Consider the following 26,974-nt stretch of genomic DNA (forward strand, 5'->3'; position numbering starts at 1 on the left):
AGATTCAGGAAGGTCAATTGGGTTTCTGAAAAATAGCAGAAGATAAGTCTCAGAATGACACAAAAATCATCATGAGAATTATTGAACTAGCAAGTGTTGATTAAAATTTGTTCTAAATGACCAGAGATATAGTACAATGTGCTGAGCACATTACTTTGCATGTGGAAGCCTTGGTTTGATCTCCAGTCCTATATGGATTGTCTTTATAAGTTATGCTGGGTGTGGTTCCCAAAGGAAAACAAATAAAAATATGTTTTAAGATATTATGCTTCAAATGAGGGGGGTCTCATGCCTCCCCATGGGCCCTCAGGATATTCTAACGGGGGCACAGATGAAATAGAATGAGACTAAGAAACCAATCGGTAAAACAAGGGGGCCAAAGAAGCAAACAAGGTCAGAAGTATGTCGTGGTTGGAAAAGGTTGGGAAGAACATTATTCTAAAGTCTGCACCCTTTGGAAATAACATCTTTAAAGCAACAGAGTAAATTGAATTGATGAATAGCTTTTATTTTACTTATTTTGCTGATATGCAGATATTGGTATTTTATCATTGTGCTATATAAGATTTAGTAAGTTCCTTCCCTCACTCTAATATTTATGTTTCCATATAAAGCAGCATTTAGCAAATGACTCAAAACAAAACAAAACAAAACAAAACAAAAGAGGACAGAATTCTAGGGTGATTCCAATCCTCTTCCAAATTACCTTCACCTTTATTCATTATTTCCATTCAGCGGATGATTTGCTTTTAAATGTTGATGAGTTTCCAAATGGAAGCAAAAACATTAAGATCTTGAACTGAAAAGCTATTGCCTTCTGCTTGTTTTATTTATTCAACTTTCAGGAACTGAGTGCCAGTTGATCTCGACAGCTTTTCACCAGGCATCCTGTGACAGGCTGACAGGCTGTCTTCAAGAAGAGGACAGTTGGGCTCGATGGATCTAAAGTAGTTCATATTTAAGTATCTAAGCAATGGAACATATCAGTGCTCTAGGCTATTTAGAAAATAGGTACACAGTTTTGAGTTCATCATAGTGAGAAGATTCAGTATGCAGAGGGCAGAGAGAAAGATTTTCTAGGCAAGTGTTATCTGAAAGCCCAGGGCAGAATTTCATCAATGGGTGAGCTGGTAAATAAGAATAGATGGTAGCTGATACTCACCAGTATCAAGGCATCATGCCATGGAGTGAGCTAAGTCAGAGGAAATTGTGATTCCGATTGTAGGCACCTCTGAATGACTGGAGGACTCTGCCTTTGCAGGCAATAGAAGGGAATCTGAAACTTCTTTGACAAGGTGGGGCGTGGGAAAAGTGGATTAGTGGGATTAATGTGTTGTGGTTTTGGAGAGATTTGATGCCACTGGAGACTCTTTGGTGTGAAGTGAGTAGGTCCTCTGCCAGGATGGAAAATCTGATGACCAGAGAAGAAACAAGAAACAGCCTGGAGAAGGGAAGAAGAGTTTCAGAGGGCTGGAAAATGCTAGTGTCACTGGGAGAAATAAATAGGAAGGGCTGGACTAGAGGAGACAGGTTGCTGCATGTAGACTGCTGTGAAGAAGACACAGGGGCTGTAATGGCCACTGTTGATGTACGACTCCCCAGTGACTGCAGTTTACATAATTCTTTTCCAAGGTGGGCTTTGGTGGGTGGTTTGCCCACTTAGCATTGACCCTTTTAGGCAGGAGGGAGCATCTGCTGTTAGAGCCTTCATAGCCCTCAGGGGGCACAGGGACTGTCAGGAAGCATAATTCTAACAGAATTAGCTGAAAGAGGAGCAAATGTCAGTTGGCGGTTGGTAGTATGTCATGGCGACTAACTTTGACATGCTAAAATGTAATGTTATTAATGGCTTTTAGGCCTGGCTCAGAGGGTCAACACTTAGCAAATTAAATTCCTCTGTTCTTGCCCCGTTCTTATCTTTTATGGCTATAGCAGGGTCTGCTACATTGGGTAAACCATTTAACCTCTCTGTCCCTTGCTTTTCTGTTTTTGAAATAGCAAGCCTGCATCCAAGTTTGTAGACAGAGAGAAAGCATTATAGGATAGAATTGTAGGGATTCTCTTCACACCCCTCCTCACTCAACGACTAAGTCAATCTTTTTAGGAAAGTCATCTGTGTCATTGAATTCTTTCAATAGCTAACTCCCTAAGTTAATTAACATTTTTCTAAAATACATTACCAGGCCAGCACAAAAAGATGTCATTTACAACTGCTCTTTCTTCCTCCTGGGGTTGCCACCCTGTTGACTCCTTTTCACTCAGTGCCTTCTGCCATTTCTAGAGTCTTCGATTTCTAGACTCGGTCATACTAGAGGGGAATTAGAATTCTATATTCTAATATAGAACTCTGGGACCTCCACAGAAGTCAATTGTAAAATAAATCTCCTTGTGAGATGTGATGTGTTGTTTTCCCCATTAATCAAACAGGTATTTTTTTTTTTTTGGCTTTGGGTTACACGGCAGCACTCAGGGGTTACTCCTGGCTCTATGCTCAAAAATTGCTTCAGGCAGACTTGGGGGATCGACCATGTGGGATATCAGGAATCTAATCTGGGTCTGTCCAGGTTAGCTGTGTGCAAGGCAAACACCCTACTGCTGTGTTATCTTATCTCTCTGGCCCCAAGCAGTTTTTTTTTTTTTTTTTTGAGTCACACCTGGCAGCACTCAGCGGTTACTCCTGGCTCCAGGCTCAGAAATCCCTCTTGGCAGGCACAGGGGACCATGTGGGATGCCGGGATTCAAACATATGGCCTTCTGAAGGAAAGGCAAACACCTTACCTCCACGCTATCTCTCCGGCACCTCAAGCAGTTTGTTTTAAAGACTCACCTGCCCACCAGATGTAGCCTATGGGCATTTGTCTTCCTGCATTGAGCCCCATTCTAGCCTTGTAGAGCTTGCTAGCCACATCATCCCAAGGATCCGAATTCTATTTTTTTTTTTTTTTTATCAGTTTCTCCTAGGGACTGTAGTCCAGGCGAGGAATCCAACACTGAGGCTGAGGATTTGCTAGAAGCAGCACGTATTGTTCTTAATATAGGTCAGGATTTCTTAAGTTTGGTTTGCTCCTGGATTTCCCAAGGCTGTGTGGCAGAGGCCCTTCGGCTTACAACACTTACATTCTCCCTGCAGAACCCGCCTACTGCTGGCTGCCATCCTGGCTGCTGCCAGTTCTATACCCTGCAGATAACTGTCTTCTGGCAGCTTGCTCATCACGCCAGTTGGATTGGCCTCCAATTGCACAGATGCAGTTCTAGTCTCCACTTCTTTCTGTGAGTTCTTTTACTTGAAACTACAGTCGATATTTGCCAGGGTGGAAACTCATGTGAAGTTGGAATTTAATCCTTGTTTATATCTTTCTTTGTGTTGGAAAGTTGCAATCACTTCAAGACCTGCTCAGAGTTTTCTTGTCTCCCTGGTGGTAAAACAAATGAACAAACACCTCGCAAAATCTCCTTTCTAGGACCAAGCTTTTTTTTTTTTTTGGTTTTTGGGCCACACCCGGTGATGCTCAGGGGTTACTCCTGGCTATGTGCTCAGAAGTCGCTCTTGGCTTGGGGGACCATATGGGATGCCGAGGGATCGAACTGCGGTCCGTCCAAGGCTAGCGCAGGTAAGGCAGGCACCTTACCTCTAGCGCCACCACCCGGCCCCCTCTATGACCAAGCTTTAAGGTTGTTTTTAATACAAAACTGTACGTTTCTATCTTAGTTTTGCCTTTTTAGTTTGTCTTTTTAGATGTGCTAATATAATTGAAAGTGCTTTAGAGGGGCCGGTGAGGTGGCGCTAGAAGTAAGGTGTCTGCCTTGCAAGCGCTAGCCAAGGAAGGACCACGGTTCGATCCCGGCGTCCCAAATGGTCTCCCCAAGCCAGGGGCAATTTCTGAGCACTTAGCCAGGAATAGCCCCTGAGCGTCAAATGGGTGTGGCCTGAAACCCCCCTCCCCCAAAAAAAGAAAACAAAGAAAGTGCTTTACAATCTTCTTAAGGGCTTGTTAAAGCAGACTGCTAGACACCCAAGTGTCACTGAAAAGGTGCCTTTCTGAGAATTTGCCAGGTGATCATTGACACAGCTGGACACACATTTCAATTGGTCACAGGTAGCCAGAAGCTCTTGAGTCATAACTGTGGGTGAGATGAGGAGTGCTGAGAATCTTTCAAAGTTCAAACTGGTTTCAGAGGTCTTCCTAGTCACTCACAGCTTCTGAGAATGGGGACAATCACTTTCGTTTCTTTTGGACTTTACCATGAAATCCATGAAATAAGGATGCTGTGAAAGTCAAGTGCAAAGGTTGTGAAAAGTCTGACTTGTAAAAGGGGAACCATTGTGATGGCTTTCGTATTCTTAAAAATGTCATTTATTTTTTTTTCTCGGATCTCTTTGCTGTTCTCATTTCTCTCAGCAACTTAAAAATTCTGGGTTAAAGTCATTTTATGGTGATAGTAAACTTTGAATCCTTAATTTTGTTTTTCTTCATTCAGTGAGACCAGACATGCTGATAAACATTTCACTGAGCCAAGAATAATCCCCAGGCTTTATATCAAAAAAAAAAAAAAAAAAAAAAAAAAGGTACAAGACTCTTAGTGTAACTTTGGGTGGAGTCACAGCTAATCTCTCAACCCCATTTACATTGGTCCATTAGCAAAGATAGCTACAGGTTACAGCACGTTCAAATCATCTCGAGCAAATGATAAATCTATTTTCCCTACTTTTTGGGGGTCTATGTCGGCGATGCCCAGGGGCTGGCTACTCCCTCGACACAATGTTTTGAGGTCCCTGCTCCCTAAGTGTCTCTGAATGCCCAGGACCCAACCCAGCAAGTGATTCCTGCAAGCCATTCCCCCTATTTTTATATAAAATATTTATATATTTATAAAATATATATTTTATATTCCTGCAAGCATTCCCCCTATTTTTATATCTCTGGCAACTTCTATTATCTGAAGTTCAATTTTGAGCTCCTGGTAGGGCTATTTCCTTTCGTCCACTTGCCACCATCCCAGGCAGAGAGCCGCCAGCTTGCTCCAAAACACCCCAAATAAATAGTTTGCCTCCGCCGGGTGCTGTGGTGCTCCTTCAGCAGCCAGCAGCCTTGTTTGGCCCTTCCAGATTCCAGGCCTTCCTGCACAGCAAGGACACCAGCCTTGCCAGGCCACGGTGACTCACCGGGTCCCAGCCGGGCTTTCAAGGCTGAAGACACGGAAAGCAGCGGCCAGGGAAGGAAGAGGGTGTCCGGGAACCCCAGTCCCGGGTCCTGAATCTCCCGATCCTTCGACACCCACCCCCACCCGGTGGGGCACCTTCCCCCCCATCCCCCCATCCCCTCCCGGGCCTCCAGTCGCAGGGCGCTCCCTCCCACCGCCGGCAGGAGGCGTTCGCCAGGCCCAGGCTTAGGGGCGGGGCTACGACGTCTAAGGGGCGGAGCCACAAGAACAAGGGGGCGGAGCCCCGGAGCCGAGCGGCCAAGAGGCGGGGCTAGGGCGCCTGGGGGTGGAGCCAAACAAGCTAGGGGGCGGAGCTCTGGAGCCGAGAGGAGCCAGCTGGGTGAGGGGGCGGGGCTGCATAGCCGAGAGAGCGGAGCAACGGAGCCGAGGGGGCGCGGCTTTGCAGTCCGCTCTCCCAGGGGAGCAACCCGGCTGGCCTAGGGGGCGGGGCTACAAAGAAAAGCCTAGGGGGGCGGAGCCACAAAGCCTAGGGGGGCGGCGTGACTTTGCTCTCCCGGGCGCCGCGCGTCCTCGCGGGGGGGGGCCTCCAGACTGAGGGGGCGGAGCTCCGAAACCGAGGGGCGGGGCTTCAAAACACAGGGGCGGGGCCTCGGGGTCTAGGGGCGTGGCCTCGCGCTCCGTCCTCCCAAGCGCCGCGTGTCCTCGCGGGGGGCCTCCAGGCCGAGGGGGCGGGGCTCCGGAGTCGAAGGGCGGAGCTTCAAAACGTAGGGGGCGGAGCCTAGGGGCGTGGCCTCGCGCTCCGTCCTCGCGGGGAGCCTCCAGGCCGAGGGGGGCGGAGCGCCGGAGTCGAGGGGCGGAGCCTCGGGGCCTAGGGGCGTGGCCGCGCGCTCCGTCCTCCCAGGCGCCGCGCGTCCCCGCGGGGAGCAGCGGCCGGGCCGGCAGGCAGGGGGCGGGGCCACAGAGCCCGGGGGCGTGGCCTCGCTCGCAGCGTCCTTCCGGGCGCGGGGCCTGCAGCTCAGCTCCTCCGCCGCGCCCTGGGCTGCGGGCCGGGCGAGCGGGCGGGCGGCGGGCGCCGAGGCTCGGGCGGCGGCGGCGTGGCGGGGAGGCCCGCGGGGGAGGCGCGGCGCGGCAAGATGGCGGCGGCGCGGCGGAGGCCGGGCGCGCGCTCCCCTCGGTCGTCCCGCTCCCGCTCCCGCTCGTGCTCCTGCTCCCGCGGCTGCGGCCGTCGCGAGGCCGGCGGGGGCTAGGCGGCGAGCCGGGCCGGGCCGGGGTCAGCGAGGCGGCGTGGGCGCGGGGCCGGGGCGCTGGGTCGGGGCCCGGGCGTTGCGGGGCGGCCATGGGGTCGCAGGCGCTGCAGATCCTCCGGCAGGGCGCGTGGGCGGCGCTGAGCGGCGGCTGGTTCTACGACCCGCACCAGGCCGCGCTGGTCAACGCGCTGCACCTCTACCTGTGGCTCTTCCTGCTCGGCCTGCCCTTCACCCTCTACATGGTGAGTCGCGCGGCCGGGGGCGGAGGGGCGCCCGGGCATCCCACACCCCGATCTCAGCCCCTCCACCCCGGGGCTCCCCGCCGCACGCAACCGCGTACCAAGGCTGGGGCCCCACCCGCTCCCCACCTCTGCAGCCTCTTCTCGGCTTCCTTCGCTTTTGGGGTTTGGGTCCCACCCGGCTGGGCGCAGGGGTTCCTCCTGGCTCTGCACTCAGGCTCGGGGGACCCTATGGGATGCCGGGATTCGAACCTGCGTCCTTCTGCATGCAAGGCAAACGCGCTGTCTCCATGCGCGCTCTCCCTCTCTGGCCCCACTTGGCTTCTCTCTTTCTTTCTTTCTTTCTTTCTTTCTTTCTTTCTTTCTTTCTTTCTTTCTTTCTTTCTTTCTTTCTTTCTTTCTTTCTTTCTTTCTTTCTTTCTTTCTCTCTCTCTCTCTCTCTCTTTCTTTCTTTCTTTCTTTCTCTTTTCTTTCTTTCCTCTCGAACCCAGGGCCAACGAGCCCACGGCCCACGCGCTCACCCCCTCCCCGGGGAAGCCGCATTCCGCCTTGGCACGCGCGCCCCGTTGCGCTCCGCTCCGCTCCGTTCCTCGGGCGCCTGGGCATCCCTCCCCCTGGGCACTCCCTGCTCCCGAGGCAGTGCCCGCCCCCCCTGGGGTCCTTCCCTCCTGCCTCGTCTATACGATCCGCAAGCGCTGGAGATGGAGAAGGGACGTGGGGAGGTGGGTGGGTGGGTAGGGTGGGCGCCAATAGTGGGTGTCGCTCTGCTGGCCAAGTGTGGGTGCGTCCCCCAGGGCCCTCGCACTTTGTTTTCTCCAGCAGAGAAAAGAAAAACCTGTGCTCTGACTCTTCCCCAGCTTCAACAACTCACTGCTGATGGCAAAAACCCTTCCCTCTCCACCCCATTCTTTTTTCTGTTGTTGGGGTTGTTTCCAGGCCTGATTTTGGGGGGTGGCAGGGAGGGAGGAGGCGAGATAACGGAGAATCTGGCTGGCATTTCAACAGATTCTTCTTCTTCTTCTTCTTCTTCTTCTTCTTCTTCTTCTTCTTCTTCTTCTTCTTCTTCTTCTTCTTCTTCTTCCTTCTTCCTCCTCTTCTTCTTCCTCCTTCCTTCTTTCTTCTTCCTTTCTTCTTCTTTCTTCTCTTCTTCCTTCTTTTTTCTTCTTCCTTCCTTCTTCTTTTCTTTCTTCTTCCTTCTTCTCTTCTTTTTTCTTCTTCCTTCTTCCTTTTCTTTCTTCTTCTTCTTCTTCTTCTTCTTCTTCTTCTTCTTCTTCTTCTTCTTCTTCTTCTTCTTCTTCTTCTTCTTCCTCCTCCTCCTCCTCCTCCTCCTCCTCCTCCTCCTCCTCCTCCTCCTCCTCCTCCTCCTTCTTTCGGGGCTGGTTCTTTTGAGTGCTTAAGGGACCCAGGACGTTGCTACTGCCTGTTGCTGAGTCGCATCTCTCTGGACAGCTTCGAGGAAGGCTCTAAGCTTGTGGGCCTGTGTTTCCAGAGAAAGTTGGAAGCGCATTAAAACAAACAAAAACAACAAAAGGCCAACCTGGGTCGGGTGGGGCATCAGGAAACTGTTGAGAAAGTGAAGAGGTTTTAGGCTGCAGCTAACAGCTAGAATATCCGGAAGAAAGGGGAGGATGGCCAATGTTTCCTTTGAGCATTCATTTGCCTTTATTTCCAGCGACTGGTTCTTTACGGAGCTGTAGTAAGGCGTAAGGAGGACAAGACCATCAGGAGGAGCAAGAAACTCAGTTCTCTGCCAAATGAGGGCTCCTGGGCATGAAAATGCCTGCTGTGGGGAAGATGTGCTAAACTTCACATCCTCCAGCAGATAGCGACGCGATTATTGAGGTTGTTTTGGAAGGGACTTGGCTTTGCTTGAGATGCAATGGCCATTTTTGAAAAAATTCTGAAGATTTATGTCTTGCCTTTATTATTATTCTTTTTAGGGGAGATCCACGGCTTACTTATTTTAAAAGGGGGACTTGCTTCATCATGTACCATTCTCAACATTTATTAGGAAGCGTTAGAATTTTCAATTAATTCTGGCCTAGGGAGTTCAATTTGCACGGCTCTACCTTCCAGGAATATGACATCATTAACAGGTTAATTACTTGGGGTGTAAGAATCCTCAGACTGTCACAGAGCTTTCAGAGCAGACTTCTCTTAGAACCAGGAGAATAGTGGCATTTAAAAAAAAAAAAACCCTCACCTGATTCCCAAGATTAGTGGCTCTGGGCTAAGTTTCTAGGTTAGCACCTGAACAGGCCCAAAGGCATTTAGAGTGAATGGCAAGTAATAAATAACTGAATCTAGTTTACTGTTTGATTTGGGGAATTTGGGTGGTTTCTTCATTTAAATTAGTCCATCAGTAAATAAGAGTTCCATCTGTGTTCTGGGCAAATTTTGGGGTTCTGGAAAAATATATAAACTTGCTATTCTGACATTGTCTCAATGCCAATCCACTTAACCTCTAAAAAGTTTTCCTTGATTTTATTTTTTCCTTTTTTTTTTTTTTTTTTTTTGTGGTTTTTGGGTCACACCCGGCAGTGCTCAGGGGTTATTCCTGGCTCCAGGCTCAGAAATTGCTCCTGGCAGTCACGGGGGACCATATGGGACGCCGGGATTCGAACTGATGACCTCCTGCATGAAAGGCAAACGCCTTGCCTCCATGCTATCTCTCCGGCCCGATTTTATTTTTTCCCTCTCTCAACATTCATCAACAGATTGTGTGGGTTCCCTTCATCCGTCAGTTGCAGTCCAGCGAATCATCCTTATGACTTCCGTGGCAGCATCTTGTCTCTCTCCTGGACCTTCTTGTCCATTCTAACACATTCTGACAAGGCTCACAGCTTCTGTTCTCTTAGATTCTTCTTGATTCTTCTTGTAGACATCCCGGTGATTCCCTGAAACAGAAATCAGATCATGGCACTTGTTTGTGTTCAGAACCTGCATTCCCATGGGTCTTTATCCCCCACTGGCCTTATTGCTGCGTTCTCACCTTCAATTGTTCCTGCTTCACAAGGCCTAAGTGCCCTTGCATCTGATCCCCTCCCCAACCCCAAGTCTGTCTGGTGACTCCCCTTCTACCCTGCTCAGGTTTTATTACTTTTTTTAAACTTCATTTATTTATTGATTTGTTGATTGATTGATTGATTGGTTTCTGGGCCACACCCAGTGGCACTCAGGTTACTCCTGGCTCTGCACTCAGAAATCACTCCTGGCGGGCTGGGGGACATAAGGGATACCAGGAATCCAACTGAATCCCTCTTAGTAAGGCAAATGTCCTACCGCTGTGCTAACTCTCTGGCCCCATGCTCAGGTTTTAATTTTAATTCCTTCCCTTGGTAATCTATGTGAAATCACACATTCCCTACTACTTTAGTACTCCTAGTCCTCTTATCCCCACTTGCTTAACGGCATTTATTACTACTATGAAATGGCTTCATGCTTCTTTGATCTCATTTGAATACAAGCTCTAAGAAAACAGAGACTTAATTTTGTGCTTTGCTGTTTTGTCAAGATCTGGTCAAGCCATGCACGAGGTACTACTCAGCTATTGAGAGAGTGATTAGAAAGCACAGCCTTGGCTCAGGGAACACCGAAGTCTGGCCTAGGGGCCAGTGACCAGTTCTGAGCATTTGAACTTCTGTGAACAGGTAAACAAACACAGAGCAACTCTGTGCTTCCAGGCTGCAGATGAACCTAGTCTGATGGCAAGTCAGCAAAGAATCTAGACGTTTTAGGAAATGCCTATAAATGTGGAGGGAGATGGTTTGAAGTATGCACCAAAACCAAATCTAACAGTCTGTGGTAAAGTATTAAGTCTAACATTCCACAGTAAAAACAGTCAGCGTTCTAAAATAGAACTCAGGCTGTTGTAAAGCATTTGCATGCTCTTCCAATAATACTCATCTGTGCTAATGGTTATTAAGATGTTTGTGTCCTCCTTTCACTGATGAGGACACCTGAGACTTAGCTGTTAATGACTTGTTTTATGACCTTAGGCAAATGAAGATTTGAGATTTACCCAGGGCTTTTGAAGTCACTGTACAGGCAGCTTTTTAGTTGTCGCCCCCCTCCCCCAAGGCTTCAGTTTTTGAAGAAACTGTACATAAAGTTAGAGGACTAAGATTTTTCTTTCTAGGATTCAAAACTATGAGAGATGAAATAGATACTTTCCACACATTTTAAAACTTTCAAGTAGTAAAAATCAAGAAGTGGATTGGAGTGAGTTCTCTAGTTAAAGTGCATGTTTTGATCGCAAGAAACCTGGGTTCAGTTCCTGGCACTGCAGAGCTGAGAGTAGCATCCCGTCCCTTCCTCTCAACCCTCTTGCCCCCAATGACTGGTTATGGCCCAACATACCTGTCAAAATATACGTATGTAAATAAAAATCAAGCAGTGATATTTTCCTCCTGCCCTTTAGTTTCCTTGAGCCAGACTTCCCCCTCCCCCGTTTTATCATATGATTATTTTGCACATCATATGTCGCAGATGGCGAGTTTCGTGGGGGGGGGGGGTGAGCTTTTTGGCATTTTCACGAGGAAAACAGCCTGGAATTGGTGTTATATTGATTTCTGAATCTTGACTCGGTGACTGTATTTCCTTTGGGCTAGAGTCTGCCTTTCTGAGCCTTGATTTATTGGTTTATGAGCAATTTCATGGGGTGTTTTATAAGAAAACATTTGAAATAGAAGAACTTATATACCTTCAGGGTGTCTTTTGGTAATACCAAAATAAAGGAATGACTATAATAGTGTTTCCTCTTATGTTGTATGAAGGGAGATGTTATTCCAGTTAAGTCAAACATTTTTTTTAATATATGCCTGTTTGTTTGTTTGTTTGTTTTGGTTTTTGGGTCACACCTGGCAGTGTTCAGGAGTTACTCCTGGCTCTGTGCTCAGAAATCACTCCTGGCAAGCTTGGGGGATCATATGGGATGCCGGGATTGAACCACCGATCTTCTGCATGCAAGGCAAACGCTTTACCTCCATGCTATCTCTCCGGCCCCATATATGCCTGTTTTAATGAAAGATTTTAAAGCATGTGTTTCTAGCATAGATAAAAGCTAACATTTGGATATAGTGTGTAAACTGACGACATTGAATTCTTTCATTTTGAGGTAGAGACATTCATTATCACTGCTCACAGATACAGTCTAAGGCATAGAGAAGTTAGTAACTTTCCCAGGGTTCCCTGGAACCAGAGTCAGGCCTCAGACACAGGCAGTGGGGACTCAGATCCTGGGCCTTACCCCTTTCTGTAATGGCCTCACATCAAACCATTATTTTAATATGCTGCTTAGCGTTATATATTACAAAAAGCTGGAGTGTTATATCTATCAACCTCTTATCATGGCAGTTTATTTCTATAAAAACTCTATCATGGCAGTTTATTCCTATAAATGCTCCTCAGATTCCAGTCTTGCATATGCTAAAAATGTACTCATGTTCATGTTTACTGGGATGCAGAAAGTCCTGGAGTATGGCTTATTGTCTTTCACAAACATTACAGGTCAGTTTGAAGAAATTATTCCACATGAAGCCCTGACTTACCTAGTCACCTACTCAACATATTCTCATGGCTGTGTCACAGGCATCTCAAAAGAACATCCGAATCCTTGACTAATTCCTCCCTCCATTATTTTCCACCCTATCCTCTTCATAGTACTTGCTTCTATCTAGTTATCTGCTTGCCAAGACTGTTGTTCTCAGTAGCCCGTCCTATCAATTCCTAGAGTTTCCCAAGCTCTCCATTTCCTAGTTGACTCTATTTTGTGTGTGTGTGCGTACGTGTCTGTGCGTGCCTGCCTGCCTGCCTGCCTGCCTGCACTGCTACATCTCTGTTCTCCAACCCCCTTGTGATTTTTGGGCCTGCAGTGCTTAGAGGCTACTCCTCGCATTGTGTTCCTTATGGTGTTGGTGGACTATGCAGTAGCTTAGCTACATGTAAGCCAAAGTGCCCTTAAACTTCTGTTTTACCCTTTTACAATTCTTCCAGAGAGTAAAGGATTTCCCATTCATGTCATATCTCTCCCCTTTTAACATTCTTCACTGATTTTCTTTTGCATTTAGAATAAACCCCAGCATCCTTAACAAAGCCATTTCTGCCATTATAGTTGTGTCCCATTACTCCAGCTTGCTTAACCTGTTTCTCTGCAGGACCTTTGCACATATTGTCTTTTCTCAGTGTAAACTTTTTGTACTCTTTTGACCCTGTTGACTTTTTTTTTTTTTTTTTTTGGGCCACACTCGTTTGATGCTCAGGGGTTACTCCTAGCTAAGCTCTCAGATATTGCCCCTGGCTTGGGGGGACCATATGGGACCGCGGTCTATTCCTTGGCTAGCACTTGCAAGGCAGACACCTTACCTCTAGCGCCACCTCGCCGGCCTCCTGTTGACTGGTTTTAAGCCTAGGCCTATAGTCTCTCTTGTGAGTCCTCTCTCAATGGCTATAAACAAATTCTCTTCCTCATCAGTCTATTCAGTAAATTTTTTTGTACTGCTTATTACAGATACTTCTTGTTTGTTCTTTATCTTTCTCCACCCCTAATAACTTTTTTTTGGGGGGGTGTCACACCTGGCAACGATCAGGGGTTACTCCTGGCTCTATGCTCAGAAATCGCTCCTGGTAGGCACAGGAGATCATGTGGGATGTCAGGATTCGAACTACCGTCCTTCTGCATGTAAGGCAAACATCTTGCCTCCATGCTATCTGGCCCCCACCCCTAATATCTTGTAAATTTTATGAGGATATGAACAATGCCTGAGTTATCTGATAATAAAGCTTATGTTAGGTTCTGAATAAATGCTGTTGAATACATTTTTTTATTGTGCATGTTGCTTTTCTTTAGTTACTTTTTTTTTTTTTTGGCTTTCAGGCCATGCCTGGCAGAGCTCAGGGCTTGTGCCTTTCTTGGCTCTGTGCTCAGAGAGACTGTAATTCCTGGCAGGGCTTAGGGGACCACGTGGGTGCCAGGAATTGAACGGGACTCAGCCACATTCAAGTAAAGCACCCTGTCCACTGTATTACATCTTTGACTCATTCATCATGATCATGATCATCATGATCATCATCATTTTTTTTTGCCAAGAGCAGATATTTTGGGACCACACCTTGCAGTGTTCTGGGTTGTGCTTAGAGATTTGGAGGTGCTTGGGGAACAATATGGGGTACTAGGGATTAAACTCGAATGGGCTGTGTGCAAGGCAGGGGCTCTGCCATCTGTACAATCTTTCTGGCCCTTAGAGATATTAATTTGATATAGGATAGTTGGGTAAGGAGGAAGTTCTATAGTCATCAGTATTATACATATATAGAAATAGGTACATCCTCAGCGGCATTTGCCTTGCAAGCAGCCGATCCAGGACCAAAGGTGGTTGGTTCGAATCCCGGTGTCCCATATGGTCCCCGTGCCTGCCAGGAGCTATTTCTGAGCAGACAGCCAGGAGTAGCCCCTGAGCACCGCCGGGTGTGGCCCAGAAAAAAAAATAAAGAAATAGGTACATCCTGAGTTAATTTTAATATCAGTATACAGGTCATAAATTAAAAATAGATTTTAATATATGAAGTATGGAGTTTTTAAGAATAAAAACCCATAAAGTTCAACATTTTTGTTAATCAGTTTGTGTACTTATATATAAATATAGTGATACATGCTCTGTCCATCAATTATACTCAGAAAACAAATCAAGTATATAAAATTTATGAAAGTTCACTTTTTTCTTCCTTGCTAGCTGATAATCATTTTTCTATTTAATCTTTGTCATCTGAAGAATGTTACTTTTTAATGTTTTGGTTGGGAGGCCACACATAGCTGTGCTCAGGGATTACTCCTGATGAGCTTGGAGGACTATAAGATAAACTGGGAGTTGAACCCTGATTTGCTGCATGCAAGGAAAGTGTCCAACCTTGTGAATTATCTCTCGAGCCCAAAGAATGATAAATCTTTGAGTGAGGATTTCTCTCAGGTCTTCATCACTTTTTTTGGCCAAAGACAAAAGTATTGTAAGGATCAATATAAGCAAAATTTAGTTATAATGCAAGTTAAGTTTTTCCTTTTCCTAGAATATTTTGAGTTAGTAATGGTACTGTATTTTAAATTATCAATGAAAAATGATTACTTTTTTTAGAGCATTTTGTGAACTTTAGGGATAGTTTGATAGTAGAGTATTTTGACCCATGCCTTTGACCCTTTGCCTTTTTTCACCAGTATTTTAAAGTAATGTCAAGGTGAATTAGTTATTTTCATAATGGATTATGACACAGATGCAACTAATCTTTCTCTCTCTGTAATGATCTGTCACTCTAGTTTTGGGGCAATACCTGCTGGTTTTATCTATCCAAGTTAGATACTTGCTCCCTACAGTGCTTGGGGGACCATATATTGCTATGGATGGAGTCCAGATTTGCATGCAGGTGCTTCAGCCCCTTTGAGTTAGCTTCTGGGTCCTCTTACCTCTTTTTATGTCAACTAAAATAAATTTAAGCTTCCTTGTTTAAAGATGGATCACGGATGTAGTTTCCAAGAAAGTCACCATAGTTTTCAACTTGCAGAAAAGCTTCTGAGTTTACAAAAACAGCACCGATTCTTACAATGTTTTAGTGTTTTTTGTTAAAGATGATATATTTTTCTGCCATTTGAAAAATCACTCCAAGTTATAAAACCAGCAGCTCAAAAACTAGGAAAGCTTGTATTTCTTTTTCTGCCATTCAAAACAGATTTAACCAGATAGATAGAACTGACCTTAATGAAAATGAAAATTTGAAGGCATTTTATTATGATTATGTATGGATATCAAAAAGCAAAAAGAATCGTCAGTATTATTCAGACATTAATATAGATCAGCCCTAAGAACATCAAAATACATGAATATCGTTTATTTTTATCTTTATTTATTTATTTATTTATTTATTTATTTATTTATTTATTTATTTATTTATTTTTTTGGTTTTTGAGTCATACCCGGTGGCGCTCAGGGGTTACTCCTGGCAGGCACGGGGGACCATTGGGGTGCCAGGATTCGAACCACCATTCATCCTGGATCGGCTGTTTGCAAGGCAAATGCCCTAGCGCTGTGCTATTGCTCCGGCCCATGAATATCGTTTATTAGAGTTCTGCAAAGCCCTGAATCTAAGTGAGCCATTGGGTGAGGGTATTGTAAACCTCTCTCTAGAGTAAACCTTTGGTGATGTAAAATATTAGTGGTGCTTCAGAAAGCTCCTACTTGGCCTTCCCAGTTAATCCCTTTACTCTTTTTTTGACTTACCCACCACCATTATTTTATCTTATTTTAGAGCTTCATGTAAGTGGGATCACATAGTACTTATGTGAAGAAAAAAATTTCTTACTAGCATTTTTTTACTAGGTATTTTTGAAAGTAATTCATGTTGTGGTATTTATGAGTGGTTAGATCTAGGCAGTACTGTTCCAGGCAGTAATACTTTTTTTTTATACTTCTTTCGTATGATTATCCTGTTCGTTCATCTTAATTCCTTCACCTATTGGTGGGTATCACTTTCTGCTTTTTGGGAATATTATGAAAAATACATCACCTTAATATGATGGGCATATGCTTTGTTTATTTTTTTATTTTTGGGCCACACCCAGTGGCGCTCAGGAGTTACTCCTGGCTCTTCACTCAGAAATTGCTCCTGGCTCTGGGGACCCTATGGGATACCGGGGATCAAGCCCATGTTCATCCTGGGTTAGCCGTGTGCAAGGCAAGTGCCCTATCACTGTGCTACCACTCCAGCCCCAGAGCATATGTTGTTTTTATCAAAACTGAACTTGAAAAACTTTATTTTTTTAATATTTAAAAATATTAAAAATATCTCAACTAGGGCCTGGAGAGATAGCACAGCGGCGTTTGCCTTGCAAGCAGCCGATCCAGGACCAAAGGTGGTTGGTTCGAATCCCGGCGTCCCATATGGTCTCCCGTGCCTGCCAGGAGCTGTTTCTGAGCAGACATCCAGGAGTAACCCCTGAGCATCTCAGGTGTGGCCCAAAAATCAAAAAAAAAAAAAAAAAAAGAAATTATTGAATATTTTTGCAGTACCATATATATACATATTTATATATAGGTAATTCCTATAAGTAGTCTTATGGATTAGTGGCATGCTTATTTTTGTTAATCACCATTTTATAAACACTAAATTAGTCTTTCTTCTAAAGGAGTATGTGAATGAGAGGATGAGAAATGGTTAGATGCTAATGCAGGATTTCTGAGAAGGTCAAAAATAGGTTTGTTGCAGAGGAATATGGGGCCATGCTCAAATGAGCATCAAATGAGCCAGGAAGAGGGGCATGAGTGCTGTTGGGAGGAGGTGCTGGTGGCATTGATGGTAATGCTGTGGCAGAGCTTTTTTTTTGGTTTTTGGGCCACACCTGAGATGCTCAGGGGTTACTCCTGGCTACCTGCTCAGAAATAGCTCCTGGCAGGCACGGGGGACTATAAGGGACACTGGGATTCGAACCAACCAGCTTAGGTCCTGGGTTGGCTGCTTGCAAGGCAAATGCTGCTGTGCTATCTCTCCGGCCCCTGTGGCAGAGCTTTTATGTGACCTCCTTGACCTGCATAGTATATATATATATTTTTTTTTCTTTTGTTTTTTGAGAATGTGCCAGAGGAAGGTGGCAATATTCATGGTTTGAGGAGCATCTCCAGAATGTAAAACCCTACCTATATTTTTGTAGGATATCAAAGTGATTAGGATGATAGCATGCTAGGCAATACTGTAGACACTTTTTGTTGTGGAACATGAAATCAGAGTATTAAAGAGAATTACTCTGAAGAAAAATTGGGGTTAAAATTTACTTATAATTATTGGGGCCCGAGAGATAGCATGGTGGTAAGGCGTTTGCCTCGCATACAGAAGGACGGTGGTTCAAATCCTGGCATCCTATATGGTTCCCTGAGCCTGCAGGACTGTTTCTGAGCCTAGGGCCAGGAGGAACCCCTGAGCGCTGGGTGTGAACCAAAACAAAACAAAACAAAAACCCAAAAAACAAAAAAACCAAACCAAACAAACAAAATTTACTTATAATTATCCTTATAGAAGAACACCTAAGACACAAAGTTGATAATGATCTGGAGTGAAAGTGTAATTCATTCAAAGGAAAATGCCATGGGCCGAGAGAGCACAGCAGTAGGGCGTTTGCCTTGTCTGAAGCCATAATGGATCCAATCCCGGTCCTTAAGGTCTCTTATGCCTGCCAGGAGTGATTTATGATCACAGAGCCAGGAGTAATCCTTGAGCACTGCCAGATGTAACCCCAAAACAAAAACAACAAAGGAAAATGCCAGGTGAGGTGACTGTGTACATCAAGACCATAAGTTTCAACACCTTTGTTAACACATTACCTTAACTCTTATAAATTGACCCCCACCAAAACAGAAAAAAGAAAAGGAAAATAAAATGCCTTAGATCAGGGGTCTCAAGCTCAATTTACCTGGGGGTCGCAGGAGGCAAAGTCAGTAGTAAGCCTTGAACATTGGGAAGTGTGACCCAAACAACTAAAACAAAACAAAACAAAGAAAGATTCCTCTAGGGCAGGGCCACAAAATGTTGTATGGAGGGCAGCAAACGGCCCTCGGGCGGCGAGTTTGAGACCCCTGCCTTAGATTTCAATGCCCAATAGCAGTTGAAACCACAAAGACAAGAAAGCTAAGAAGAAAATGAGGAAAGGACCATATTACTGAAGCCAGGTGATAAGTATTTTGGAAAAAAAAAAGTAAAAAATGCAAGATTGTCCCAAATAAGTAGTAATAATTTCAGTTTTCATCAAGAGCTTCTTTTCTCACCACTCTGTGCTTTCTAAATACAGAAAGAGAGTTACTGTTGTAAATGCCTTTTTAAAAATATAATGTTGAATAAAACTATTTCAGCATTTTTTTCTTCAGAGAGGGGTAATCAGAAGAAATTCTCTTTTGGAAGGAGGTGTTTAGCACCACATCTGGTGATGCTCAGGAGCTTTTTCTGCTCTGTGCTGGAGAGTGACCCCTGGCTGTGCTCAGGGCACAATATTTGGTGCTGGGGATAAATGAGGGGTGACTGCATGCAAGGCAAGTGACTCAATCCTTATACTATTTTTCAGGCCCAGAATTTCTCCTAAAGTACTTCTTCTTCTTTTTTTTTGTGGGGAGGGGTGTCACACCTGACAGCGCTCAGAGGTTACTCCTGGCTCCACGCTCAGAAATCACTCCTGCCAGGCTCGGGGGACCATATGGGATGCTGGTATTCGAACTACCGTCCCTCTGCATGTAAGGCAAATGCCTTACCTTCATGCTATCTCTCTGGCCCCCGAAGTACTTTTTTTTTTTTTTTTTTTTTTTGATTTTTGGGCCACACCCGGTAATGCTCAGGGGTTACTCCTGGCTATGTGCTCAGAAGTTGCTCCTGGCTTGGGGGATCGAACCGCCGTCCGTCCAAGGCTAGCGTCCAAGGCTAAGCGCAGGCAAGGCAGGCACCTTACCTTTAGCGCCACCGCCCGGCCTCCCTGAAGTACTTCTTAATCCAAACTTTTCTTAGTTCAAATTAGAGATATGACATTTAACATTTAACATACAACAATTTCCACCTGATTTTTTTTTTTTATGTTTTATATGCAGTTCATTCTCATAGCAGATAAGTGATAAATGACAGGAATATTTCTTGGCCATCTTTTTCTGTTATTGAATATGAATATATAAATATAAATAAAACTGCTTTTCTTGGCTCTTCCTTTGTAGCTGAAGAGGGTGGAGAATTTTGTAGGTGTGTATGGACACCTGGAACCTTAAGAAGAGAAACTACTTGATAAAAGCAGATTACAAAAAATAACTAAGATCTTGCAAACGTTGGCTTCTTTAACAAATAGGTTGATTTTTTTTTAAACCACAATGAAATAAATAACTTCTAGTTCTGATTTGTCTGTTTTCTCTGCTTGCCCTTGCCTAGTAAGTTGATTAAATAAAATTGCAAAACTGTTTAGACTGTCTCTCCCTCCCTTTTTTTTTTTTTTTTTTTTTTTTAATTTGAGGAATCTGAGGAGCTGCCTCTTTTATAACTTAGAGCTAGTCTCTTTTGCTTTGTGTTATGATAAGAAAAACAAAACAAAGAAAACATAGGGAAAAGCAAGCCATTTCCTTTTGAGGTTTTAAAGGAACATAAATGTGGTACAGCTTTGTGCAAACCAAATAGAGCCCAGAGTGCCAACTGCCTTGAGAATAGGCAGGAAGATTAGTCACTAATTCGAGAAGGTTGAATCATGTATCTGGCTGTTTTCCTTTTCCTACCCCTCCTCGTTCCCTGAGTGCTGTCTAGACATAAACTAAACAAATACAATTGCTATCGTTATTGATTGTCTTTAAATCTTTATAAAATGAAAGAAACTTAGCTTACAGAAAAGCTGCAAAGATGGAATAGAGACTTCACATCCTTTACCCAGCTTCTTCGATAATAAAATCTTATCCATCGTACTTTCGTTCACCACTGGAAGTAACATTAATGAATAGATAATTTAAATTTTACCGTTTTTTTTCTATTTAATGGCCATTTTTTTTTCTGCTTCAGGATTTATCCCAGGATACTTTAATGTATTTATCATCATTTTTTAAAATTTGTTTTTCTTACTTTCTCAGTGAATATGTTCTTTAGAAAGAATTTTTTCGTTTTTGGGCTAGAGCAGTAGCACAGTAGATAGGGTATGTGCCTCTTTTTTTTTTTTTTTTTTTGGTTTTTCGCCACACTCGTTTGATGCTCAGGGGTTACTCCTGGCTAATCACTCAGAAATTGCCGCTGGCTTGGGGGGACCATATGGGACGCCAGGGGATCGAACCGTGGTCCTTCCTTGGCTAGCGCTTGCAAGGCAGACACCTTACCTCTAGCGCCACCTCGCCGGCCCCTGGTATTTGCCTTTTTGTAGGTGATGGGATTCAATCATAGGTCCCCCAAGCCTGCCAGGAGTGATTTCTGAGCTCAGAGCCAGTAGTAATCCCTGAGCGTTGACAGGTGTGGTCCAAAAACTGGAAAGAAAAAAAAAAAGAAATTTACAATTTAAAATCATCAGTGTTTTCTAAGAAAAAAAGTTAAAGGACTTTTTTTTCGTTTTTTTTCGTTTTGCTTTACTTTGTTCTACACTATTTGTTTGTTTGGTTTTTGGGCCACACCCGGCAGTGCTTAGGGGTTACTCCTGGCTGTCTGCTCAGAAATAGCTCCTGGCAGGCATGGGAGACCCTATGGGACACCGGGATTCGAACCAACCACCTTTGGTCCTGGATCGGCTGCTTGCAAGGCAAACACCGCTGTGCTATCTCTCCGGGCCCCTGTTCTACACTCTTAAGTCAGGAATTACTCCTGGCAGTGCTTGGGGGGACCATATAGGATGCCAGGGATTGAACCCCAGATAGCCTTGTGCAAGGCAATTGCTCTACCCGCTGTCCTATCTCTCTGACCCAGAAAATGAAAAAGATTTTATGTGCGTGGTAGATACCTGCTGGCTGGACAAAAGAGCGGAATATTTTGAATGATTTGTGAGTTATGCTTTATTTATTTATTGTTTGACAGGGTGGGATTTGTGCTATCCCTGTCAGTGCTCGGTGTTTTTCTATCGGACTTTGCTCAAGAGTGACCCTGGCGGTGCTTGGGAACCACATGTAGCATTAGGGTTTTAGACTGGTGTTGGTGGGATACAAAGCAATGTCTTACCCCTGTACTACCTTTCTTCTCTGTAATGAGTCTATGAATTTATGCCTTTCGAAAAATTAATTCTTGGGCTTTTGGGCCACCAAGTGCTTAGGGGCTACACCTGCCAGTGCTTACAGGTAATTCTCAGTGATGCCCAAGAGGCCATACCAGAGGTTGAACTTGGCCTGCAAAGATTGCAAAGGCTCCTGGTCCTTTGAAACTTCTCCCCTACCTGAGTCATACACTGACCATTCATCTGTATAGGGCTGTTTTTTTAATTGAGGTATTTTATGTATATATGAAGAATTGTATGAAAGAAGTTACTATGTTTTTTGGGGCGAAGCTGAGCTGCATCTGACACTGCTCAGAGGCTGATATTTGGTGCTCTGGGTATCATGCACTGCGGGGAATATATCTGGGCCACCCGTATGCAAAGCATGTGCCCCAGCCCTCCGGTATGTGTTCTATTCTTTGCGCTATCTTTCCTGCCCCAGAAGTCATTCTAAAGATTGAAAAGGACTTTAGAATTCATTTGTGGGGGAATGGGACACCAGTGGTTTAACTTGCTTTGTAATATTCTTCTCTCTAATTTATAAATTAGAAGCAATGGGACAAATAACACAGTCATATTACAAGGTAGAATATGACTAATCCCTGATGTGTCATAAAGTGTTCAGGAATTGGAGGATGCAATTATTTCCTCGAAGGTTATATGCAGGGAATAACTCATACATTTGAACGTTTGCTCTGTGCGAGACACTGTGGTAAGTCTTACAGTGAGGCCTTTATGAGGCTTCCTTTTTGTGCTGGGATAGCATTTCCTCTAATCTTCCCACCAGCCAAAGGAATCTTTGTTCTGGGTGAAGGACTGTTTTGTTAAAAGAGTATACATTCTCAGGTGAAGTGGTTTGCTCAACCATCAAGTATTTTATTGTTATTTATTTGTTATTTTATTTATTATTTTATTTTTTTTTTTTTTTTTTTTTTTTTGGTTTTTGGGCCACACCCGTTTGATGCTCAGGGGTTACTCCTGGCTATGTGCTCAGAAATCGCCCCTGGCTTGGGGGGACCATATGGGACGCCGGGGGATCGAACCGCGGTCCTTCCTTGGCTAGCGCTTGCAAGGCAGACACCTTACCTCCAGCGCCACCTACCCGGCCCTATTATTTTATTTTTATCTATTTTATATCGAACATGTAAAGATTTTTCTCAATGAACTATTGTTTATTTTAAACTTTTAAAATATTATTCATGTCCATAATATAACTTTCTGTTGTTTGGAATGATTATAAAAAAGCATATAAAACTGTTCAGAAAACCTAGATCATCCAGTTACCATTTGCACAATATATATATATATATATATATGTACAAATTTATATCTAGAGAAGTTATATATGCATATATGTGTGTATATATATATCTCCAAGTCCCTATGAGAGGACTTATGCAGCCATCACTGACTTCAAGACAGCCCAAGTGAATTTATAGGGGGAGGGTAAGGAGACTTGTTTATTTATTTGTTTAATGAAATCCTCATATGTGTTTTTTTATACTGAGCAAAAATAGAGCTAATTAAAAATAACTGGTTAAAAAAAGTAGGTTTGTGCCTCAGGAAAAGCAACAAATACAGTATGTGCTTTTTTTTTTTTTTTTTTTTTTTTAACTGCATCCACAGTGCCCAAGAGCCACTCCTGGCTCAGTGCTGGTCATTCCCAGAAGAGCATGGACTACCATGTGGTGCCAGGGCTTGACCTGAGCCTTCTGCATGCCAAAGATTGACCTGTTGAGCATATTCTCTCTCTCTCTCTCTCTTTCTCTCTTGCTCTTCCCTCTCTCTCTCTCTCTCTCTCGCTCTTCCCTCTCTCTCTCTCGCTCTTCCCTCTCTCTCTCTCTCTTCCCTCTCTCTCCTTTCTCCCCTCTCTCCTTTCTCCTCTCTCTCCTTTCTCCTCTCTCTCTCTCCAGAATATGCTATTGAAAATAAGTTTAAGAGGGGCCGGAGAGATAGCATGGAGGTAAGGCGTTTACCTTTCATGCAGAAGGTCATCGGTTCGAATCCCGGCGTCCCATATGGTCCCCCGTGCATGCCAGGAGCAATTTCTGAGCACTGCTGGATGTGACCCAAAAACCACAAAAAAAAAAAAAAAAAAAAAAAGTTTAAGCAACATTTTCTGAGGTGGGCTACACTGACCCCTGGGAAGGGTTCATGGTGGAGGATCTAGGGAGGGGCGACAGTAGTAATCTTGGTGCAGTTGTGCCTTCATATAAAGAGCATGGGTTTTTTCAAAGGAATAAAAATGTTGGAACAATGGTATATGGTCGTACTTTTCTTATATTTTCACCTATGCTCAATGCACCTTTAATAATCAAACCTTAGCTGTTATATATGTACAAATACATATACACTGCACACACATGTTTATAGCTGTACACACACATACACACTGCATGATATCTGTATACATACATATGACTCAGTTGAAAGTAGGTTGCAAGCATTATGATGTTTCATCCCTTAATGCTTCAAGTTTCATGTCCTGCATTATTGTAGCACCTTATCACAATGACTACGTTTAACAAAAATTTCCCAATATCTGACATAGGGTGTTTAGAATTTCTTGGGTATCCTCAAAATGGCATTTATAACTGTCTTTTCTAACTCAGGGTTTAATTATTTCTTCCCTATTCAATTTTTTTTTCAGGAAGTATCCGCTTTATTAATATCCTATCCACCACATGTGTGGCCTATATCATAACCAATTAAGCATTCAGCCATTCTTTTTTTTGTTTTTGTTTTTGTTTTTTTTGGGCCACACCCGGCGTTGCTCAGGGGTTATTCCTGGCTGTCTGCTCAGAAATAGCTCCTGGCAGGCACGGGGGACCATATGGGACACCGGGATTCGAACCAACCACCTTTGGTCCTGGATCGGCTGCTTGCAAGGCAAACGCCGCTGTGCTATCTCTCCGGGCCCGCATTCAGCCATTCTTAGCTAGCCCTGCGTCTTAACTCCTTTCAGCCATCTTCCCTTTGACCTTCAAGCTGGCAAAAGACCAAAAGCTTCCCTATTCAATTTTAAAATTTGAGGGCCACTTATCTTAGATGATGTTCTGTAGTATGAAAATTATTTTTTGGTGTGTGTGCCCTCTTTTATTTTATTTTTTGTTTTTTTTTGGGTCACACCAGCAGTGCTTAGGGGTTACTCCTGGCTCCAGGCTCAGAAATTGCTCCTGGCAGGCTTGGGGGACCCTATGGGATGCTGGAATTCGAACCAATGACCTTCTGCATGAAAGGCAAATGCCTTACCTCCATGCTATCTCTCCAGCCCTGCCCTCTTTTATTGAAAAAATTTAAATTTTATTAAAGAGCTATTATTTCCAAAGTTGGGCTTTTAGACATACATTATTCCAGCAATGATCTCACCAATGTCAACTTCCTTCTACTGGTGAACCCAGGTTCCCTCTCTTACTCCCCGAACTCCAGCCTGCCATTTTGATTGGCACCTTTTTTTTTTTTTTTTTTTGGTTTTTTGGTTTTTGGGTCACACCCGGCGGTGCTCAGGGGTGACTCCTGGCTGGCTGTCTGCTCAGAAATAGCTCCTGGCAGGCACGGGGGACCATATGGGACACCGGGATTCGAACCAACCACCTTTGGTCCTGGATCGGCTGCTTGCAAGGCAAACACCACTGTGCTATCTCTCCGGGCCCATTGATTGGCACCTTTCAAAATGTAATTGTTGGGGCCAGAGAGAAAGCACAGCCGTAAGGCGTTTGCCTTGCACTCAGCAAATCCAGGACAGACAGTGATTCGAATCCCGGTATCCCATATCGTCCCCCGCGCCTGCCAAGAGCAATGTCTGAGCGCAGAGCCAAGAGTAAGCCCTGAGTGCCACCAGGTGTGGCCCCCCTCAATTTAATTATTGGGGTTGACTGATTCAATCCTAGGCACCCCATGTGGTCCCTCGAGCCTTCCATGAATAATTTCTGAGTGTAGAGCCAGGAGTAACCCCCAAGCGCCACTGGGTGTGGACTAAAACAAACAAAAACCTTTAGTTAAAGTTTGGTTCTCAAGATTTCAATGTTGTCGACTCTGTTGTTTAGCTCTATCACTCCTTAACACTATGGTGTGAAATTGTCTAATTGTAATGCATTTGCCTTCTCCAGTCTTTGAGGTTCCTGTAAACATATATAATAATTTATTTCATTGCCTTTTGTTAAAAGATTTTTTTTTTTTTTTTGGTTTTTGGGCCACACCCTGTGCCGCTCAGGGGTTACTCCTGGCTATGCACTCAGAAGTTGCTCCTGGCTTCTTGGGGGACCATATGGGACACCGGGGGATCGAACCGCGGTCCGTCCTAGGCTAGCGCAGGCAAGGCAGGCACCTTACCTCCAGCGCCACCACCCGGCCCCTTGTTAAAAGATTTTTGACTTTTTCAATTGACTGCGATACTTAATGAACTCATACTGTAGAGCAGATTTCTAATGCATTCTATTCCTAGCAGAGATTTCCCTTTTATTGGTGCTTTGCTGTTGATTAATTTGGTTTGTTTGTTTTGGGGTCATACTCAGATGTACCCAGGGCTTACTCCTGGTTCTGTGCTCAGAGATTGCTCCTGGCAGTACTTAGGGGACCATATGCAGTGCAGGGGATCAATTCTTTTACTTGCAGTACTATTGCTCCAGCCCCTGTTTGGTTTTGATGTTGTTGTTTTCGGTTTTTGGGCCACACCCTGTGATGCTTAGGGGTTTCTCCTACCTGTCTCTGCACTCAGAAATTGCTCCAAGCAGGCTCAGGGACCATATGGGATGCTGGAGATCGAACCCAGGTTTGTCCTGGGTTGGCCACATGCAAAAGTCCTACTGCTGTGCCATTGCTCCGGCTCCTAGCCCCTGAATGTTAAACCTTGTAATTTAATGATTTTCCCGAGCTTTCCAAGCTGTGCTCAGGGATTCCAGTGGCCACTCTCTGGGTTCCTCATCCAGTTCCAGAATTCTGATCTTTTGGACTGGGAGCAGTAGGGCCACCCTGGAGGTGATGATGGTGTCTGAGGTCCCCAGCGCTAGATCTGGTGGTGTGCAGTGGCCATGTAGTTCCGGAGATCAGATATGGGGTCCAGCATATGCAAGCTTGAGTGCCAGGCTTTAGAAGTCTCCCCGCCACCCCACCCCACATTTGGTATTCTTACATAATTGCTGACAAATAACGTAGCATCACTTTTTCCCTCATCACTGCAGTGTCAGTATTACTCAACCTTTTGTTGTGTATCTGCTTTTATTTCTTTCCTGAAGACATATTTGCCAGTAAAATGAAGCTCAAGCACTATCACAGCATGTACCATTGAACTCTTTTAGGCATTGATTGACCTATGGCTTTTAGCTAATTATAACTTCACGTATTTTTGCTTACTAATAGAGGAAGCTAAGAAGGTACTGTGGGAGATGTGAGGACACCTCTCGATGGGATGGTCTAACTATGTGTGCTCCCACTCATTCTGAGTCACTGCTCATCTTTTCCTTTTCCTGCTACAAAATGAGGATGGAGTGACTCAGACCAGAAAAGGTGATTGGCGGGAGCATCATTTAATTTTTAATTTTTAATAAATACCTTATTTAAACAATGTGGTTACCAGGTTCATAATACAAATTTTTTTTGTTTGTTTTTTACAG

The 26,974-nt window shown here is 44.4% G+C and overlaps 2 protein-coding genes across 2 annotated transcripts in view; one reads left to right on the forward strand and one right to left on the reverse strand.

Moving 5' to 3' along the window:
- Positions 1 to 4,934: 4,934 nt before the first annotated feature.
- LOC126003949 (basic proline-rich protein-like) lies at positions 4,935 to 6,501 on the reverse strand. The gene is made up of 2 exons (XM_049770277.1): positions 5,713 to 6,501; positions 4,935 to 5,639 (listed from the first exon to the last, which is right to left on the reverse strand). The coding sequence occupies exons 1-2, from the start codon at positions 6,499 to 6,501 to the stop codon at positions 4,935 to 4,937; spliced, it is 1,494 nt and encodes a 497-aa protein (XP_049626234.1).
- Positions 6,480 to 26,974, forward strand: part of PCNX1 (pecanex 1) — a 171,527-nt gene continuing 151,032 nt past the window's right edge. The window contains exon 1 of the mRNA XM_049770285.1: positions 6,480 to 6,652. Coding sequence (XP_049626242.1) covers positions 6,500 to 6,652 — 153 coding nt within the window. The 5' untranslated portion in view covers positions 6,480 to 6,499. The remainder of the gene's footprint in view (positions 6,653 to 26,974) is intronic.

This window comes from Suncus etruscus, chromosome 3, assembly GCF_024139225.1.
Source record: "Suncus etruscus isolate mSunEtr1 chromosome 3, mSunEtr1.pri.cur, whole genome shotgun sequence".
Lineage (NCBI taxonomy): Eukaryota > Metazoa > Chordata > Mammalia > Eulipotyphla > Soricidae > Suncus > Suncus etruscus.